Source organism: Capsicum annuum, chromosome 3 (genome assembly GCF_002878395.1).
Source record: "Capsicum annuum cultivar UCD-10X-F1 chromosome 3, UCD10Xv1.1, whole genome shotgun sequence".
Classification (NCBI taxonomy): domain Eukaryota; kingdom Viridiplantae; phylum Streptophyta; class Magnoliopsida; order Solanales; family Solanaceae; genus Capsicum; species Capsicum annuum.
Genome location: NC_061113.1, coordinates 187021974 through 187027973, shown reverse-complemented (window position 1 = coordinate 187027973; position 6000 = coordinate 187021974). Strand labels below are relative to the sequence as shown.

Genomic DNA, 6000 nt, shown 5'->3' with positions numbered 1-6000 from the left:
TACTAATTTATAAAACATTTACACATGTATACGTTAAATATACACATTTATAGAAGATATATACACATGTATACGCACCATTCAATGTATATATACTACTACTAATAAAATATACTACAATATATATACATTAAAATATATATAGATATAGTTATATACTATTTATAAAACATATATACATGTATACGTTAAAAATACACGTCTATAGAAGATATATTCACATATATACACTCTATTCTATGTATATGTATTACTTTAAATTAAATATACTACAATATATACACATTACAATGTATATAGATATAGTTATATACTAATTTATAAAACATATACACATGTATATGTTAAATATATACGTCTATAGAAGATATATTCACATATATACACTCTATTCTATGTATATGTAATACTTTAAATTAAAGATATTACAATACGTATACATTACAATATATATAGATATAGTTATATACTAAGTTATATACTAATTTTAAAAAAACTCAAAAAAAAAAATTAAAAAAAAAATTGATTCCGGGCCGGTTAACCGGGCTCAAATTAAAAAAATAACCAGCCCGGGACCCGGAACCCTAAAGCCCTAAGGATTATCGGGCCGGGTCCTTTAAGTGGGCCGGATCAGCCCAGCCCACTTGACAGGCTTAAGGTTAATAGATTTTCGACCAAAAAAAGTTAGTCATTGTTGACACCTAATTTTTGCCCTCCACGACTTAATTTAATCCTGAGTTTCTTCAATTTTAAATAAAAGTGAAATATTTATTTCATCTGGGAAAATGCGCTCTAAAATATTTATTTAGGTTAATTTTGTCATTTAAGTAACGATTATACATTTTACGTATTCACATATACGAGATTGTATAAATTTTGTTACTTGAATGATTATTTTTATCAAAGTTTGAGTTTTTACGGAGATAAGTTTGAAAATTAATTCGAACGGATAAAGTTTTGATTTAGATATAATTTACTCTCAAAAATAATTATTTGGATGAATATATGTTTGATTTTATTAAATCAAGAAGCCCAAGATTAAAGAAAGTATTAATTCGTATCGAATTTCAATTTAATTTAGTCAATCTATTAGATTTGACCATAATTCAAATCAAATTGATCATAATTGCAATGCAAAGTCTCAAAGTCTAAAAGTCTAAAAGTCTCAAGGTTGAAAAAAAAAAAGTTCTGAGCAAAGAAGTTTTTTTTTTAGTAAAAATTTTCTTTTTTCGTGAAATTCGTGGGCTAATTGAAGTTCTCGAGTTGAAAGCTTTTCGGTGGTAATCAAGACTCCGAAGAAAGCTTGTAGTTCCGTTTTGTTGTCCTAAAAAAGGTAAACATACCTGTCCCTTTTTTTCGTTTTATTATCGTTTTCTTTTTCATATTTTTCTTCTTCGTAGTTCGTAGTTGTAATTGTTTTTAGTTTTATTATCGTTTTCTTCTTCATCTTTTTCTTCTTCGTAGTTCGTAGTTGTAATTTTATTTGCTGGGATTGTTTGCCGTAGACGGACTTGAAGGTCATAGGAAGTTATGGTATCGATATTAGGGCTACTTTTATATTCATGGTATAAAAATGAGCTAGGAATAGTTGAACGTGTTTTTGGGCTTTATTCTTTGATTATTATAGGTAAAGTTTTATTCTTTGCTTAAAATATGTACTCATACTTTGTTTAAATTTATTGTTGATAGATATGTTTGTTTTTAGCATGTAAAGTTATCTCCTTTATGTTGAAAAAATAGTTAATATTGATTGTTTCACCTTTTGGATTTATTCTTTGATTATTATGACTAAAGTTTTGATCTTTGCTTAAAATATATACTCATGCTTTGTTTAAATTCATTGTTGGCGTATATGTTTGCTTTTAGCATGTAAAGTTGTTTCCTTTACATTGAAAAAAATAGTTAATATTGATTGTTTTGCCTTTTGGTTTTATTCTTTGATTATTATAGGCAAAGTTCTTATGCTTGCTTAAAATATGTAATCATGTTTTGTTTAAATTCATTGTTGGCGGATATGTTTATTTTTTGCATGTAAAGTAGTTTCTTTTATGTTGAAAAAAATAGTTAATATTGATTGTTTCGTCTTTTGGCTTTATTCTTTAGTTATTATGGATAAAGTTTTGATCTTTGCTTAAAATGCATGCTCATGCTTTGTTTAAATTCGTTATTGATGGATATTTTTGCTTTTAGTATGTAAAGTTATTTCCTTTACGTCGAAAAGGAATAATTACTATTGTTAAGGATTTGTGAAGTTGTTTCTCAATTTGAAGTAGTGAGTTACTCATTTTCGTGTTCAAAATTGTCTTTGATTTTCTCTTGTTTAGATTGAAAATTTGTTAGGGTTATAGGTTTTGTTGAAATGGTGTAGGAATAATTGAACACTTTTTCTTAGAATTAATCTTTTACTATTTCTCCTATCTTGTCTTCGAATATTATTTCTCAAATATTCTTAATACATGCTATAGTGATTTTTTCTTCTTCTAAGTAATAGATATGAACAAATATGTATCAATCTATTTGTCCAAATTTTAAGCAACTATGCTTGTGGATTCTTCTTTTCAAGGGCTAGTTAATTATATTGTATCAGATTCAATTTTTCGTAAGATTGTTTAGGAGATGAGTTAATTTCCTTTTCGTTGGATAATTTGGTTTGCTTTGTTATCATAGCTTACTATTTTTGTATGATTGAGAATGCTACTTTTTCATCTCATCATTTATCTATTAAGTGTAGAAATTTTGAACACATATTAATTCTTTTTCTTTTATTTTTTCCTTTGCATGAATTTATTTTGGAGTCAAAATGAACTCCTTTCCTCTTGCATTTCGTAATGGGTCAATGAGGCCCATCTCTCCGAGTCAAGTTTGAAGTTTTAAACCTGAAGTCGATTATATGGCGTGCGGGTGCAAGAAGATGGAAGAAGAAGGAAAATGGATCAAAATCCATTGATGATGTTATTAAAAGACTTGAAAAGTCTCGATTTTATTATTGCATTATTTTTATTTAGTCATTTAGTCATTTATTTATTCATTCATTTAGACATCGAAGCCAAAGTTGTAATTTAATAAAGATGAAGCGGATTTCGGGCCTCAAAGGTCCAAAAACTAGCTTAGGACAGGTTATGGGCCAAAAGCCCAAATATTTAGATTAGGACACGTGAAGATGAGTCAAAGACTCAAATTAGCTTAGGATATGGTTTATGATTTGGGCTTAATGGCTTAAGTCCTTTAATCTCCCCCTTTCCCCTTTATATGCTAATTGTTCTTAATTTTTCTAGACTTAGTTAAAATCTCCGTTAAGTTGTCAGAATTTGTTTTGCACAAATCTCGAAGACAATTTTTTTTAATCGTTTTCTTTTCGAAAAGACAATTTCCCTTTTTAAAGTTAGTCAAAAAAGTTATTTTCAAATACTCTGGATAACCGCAAGTTAGCGGATACTCTTGGTGCCTTAACAACTTTCTAAGAGTATTAATAGGAACCGCTTACTCAGAATTTCTAAACTTAAAAGATTTTTTCTGTTTTGAATCTTTTAAGTAATATTTTTAGTTTTTCTTGATATTTTTTCGAAAATCAAGTGGCGACTCTGTAATTTCTTAAATTGTTTCAATTTTTTTTTCAAGTTTTGGATTAGTTTAAAAGGTCAAAAATAATGTTTTTCAAACCCTTCGAAATTGAAAAGGGGCAAAACAGTCATAATATATGTGATACATTATTTTAGCCTATTTTAAAACAATAAAATAACTTAAGTTTATTTTTAATGGAAATAATTTAGTAATACAAATGTCTATGACTTGTTTAAACCACAAGTTTTAAAGAGTAAAGGGTCGTTAATTGGTTGCTTGTTAGAGTTATGCAGGAATTAATCATTTCATATTCTACCTTACATTGTTACTATTATATAAATTGATAATGAGTTATAATAGTTTATTTGCCTTGGTGATGGATGCGTTGACATGGAGTATACAAGGAGAGGTGCCTTGGTGTATGTTTTTTGCAGACGATGTAGTTTTGATTGATGAGACGCGGGAAGGTGTTAATGATAAGTTGAAGGTGTAGAGACAAACCCTAAAGTCTAAAGGTTTCAGGTTGAGTAGGACCAAGACGGAGTACTTGGAGTGAAAGGTTTACTGACTCGAGGCAGAAGGACGAAGTAGTTGTAAAGATGGATTCACAGGTGGTTTGTAAGAGGGATAGTTTTAAGTATCTTGGGTTTATAATTCAGGAAAATAGAGAGATTGATGAGGATGTCTCTCATCGTACTGGAGCAGGATGGATGAAATGGAAGCTTGCCTCAGGATTTTTATGTGATAAGAATGTGCCTCTGAAGCTTAAAGGCAAATTCTATAGAGTTGTTGTCCGTCCGACCATGCTGTATGGAGCGAAATATTGGCCAACCAAAAATTCTCAAATCCAAAAGTTGAAAGTGGCAGAAATGATGATGTTGTGTTGGATGTATAATTTTACGAGGGGCAACAGGGTTAGGAATATAACTATTCGGGAGAAGGTGGGAGTGACGTCTATAGATGACAAGATGCAGGAAGTAAGGTTGAAGTGGTTTGGACATGTGATGAGGAGAGACACTGATGCCCCAGTTCGTAGGTGTGAGAGGTTGACCTTGGATGATTTCAAACGGGGTAGGGGTAGGCAAAGAAATACTGGAGAGAAGTGATTAGACGTGACATGGAGCAGTTACGACTTACTGAGGACATGAGCCGACCCTCGGTAAGAAGCTATGAAGGAAACATATTAGGATAGAGGGTTAGTACGTATGAATGATTCGTAGTCTGTAGTTAGGAATGCTTTGGTGTAACTGGGTTGATAGTCTTAGGGTTGGGAAGAAGGGGTGCCTTTTGGTTGGTAGTGTATAGTATTTTTTGTGGGTGCCCTATCTCTGTTAATTTTATCTTGTTGCATGCTTTTGACGATTTTATTTAATATCCTTTTGTCTTGAGCCGGGGGTCTATCGGAAACAACCTCTCTACTTTTTTGGGGTAGTGGTATGGACTGCGTACATTTTACCCTCAATAGACTCCACTTTGTGGGAATATACTGGGTTTGTTGTTGTTTTTGTTGTTGTTATTATAGGTAATGTTAAATATGTCTGATTTGAAATCCATTAATTTTGATCCTTACATTTTATAATGAGTTAATTCAAATATGAGTATTCTTTTGTTAGGATACTTGCGAGTCATTTTTCATATGTTATGAATATATTTAAGGGTCATTTGGTTGGGAAATAAGTTATCTCGGGATTATTTATTCCACCCTCAAGGAGAGATAAAATAACACTATAATTTCGGGATAGTTATTCCATGAATTTTATCACAATCAAACATGGAATAAGCTCATCTTAAAATTAATTCTGAAATTAGTTATCCCTTATCTCTCGTACCATACAACCCCTTAACCCTTTTTGTATATACTAGTTTAGGTGTACGTGTCTTGCGTGTGTACCCCGTTTTAATGAGTTTAAACATTACATTAAATAAGATATTTGTTTAAATAATAAAGATGAATATAATAATTAAATTTAATATCTCTTGAGTATGTAAAGATGGAGAATTTATTTATTAAACCTAATCTTTACCAAAAATATTTTTAAAAGTCGATCGACCTTCATCTACTATCTGTAAATTGCAACAAAACAATACAATCACAGAGACATCAAAATATAGTTAAATCTAATCTTTAGACATAAATTTTTTCTCAAAGTCGTCTGACACTCATCTACCACCTGTAAACAATAACAAAATAATACGATAACAGAGATATCAAAATAATACAACTGAACCTAACCTTTACATAAAAAAATTCATCAAAGCCAACCAACATCTATCTATCACCTGTAAACTGCAACGAAATAATACGATAAAAGTGATATCAAAACAATACAATTAAACTTAAATTTTACACATAAAAAATTCACAAAGCCGATCGAGATTCATCTACGAACTGTAAACTTACCACAAAATAACAAACTAATAAAGATATTACGATAATAC

At 30.2% G+C, this 6000-nt stretch overlaps 1 protein-coding gene across 1 annotated transcript; it reads left to right on the top strand.

Annotated features, from left to right (window-relative positions):
• Positions 1–4160: 4160 nt before the first annotated feature.
• Positions 4161–5140, top strand: LOC107865153. The gene is made up of 2 exons (XM_016711489.1): positions 4161–4538; positions 5084–5140. The coding sequence occupies exons 1-2, from the start codon at positions 4161–4163 to the stop codon at positions 5138–5140; spliced, it is 435 nt and encodes a 144-aa protein (XP_016566975.1).
• Positions 5141–6000: the final 860 nt, after the last annotated feature.

Bases quoted from the DNA above. Each gene is read 5' to 3' on its own strand.
- LOC107865153 (XM_016711489.1), top strand. From the start codon at position 4,161: ATGGATTCACAGGTGGTTTGTAAGAGGGATAGTTTTAAGTATCTTGGG. The intron at 4,539-5,083 runs GTAAGGTTGAAG...TTGTTATTATAG, and splicing joins TAGATGACAAGATGCAGGAA to GTAATGTTAAATATGTCTGA.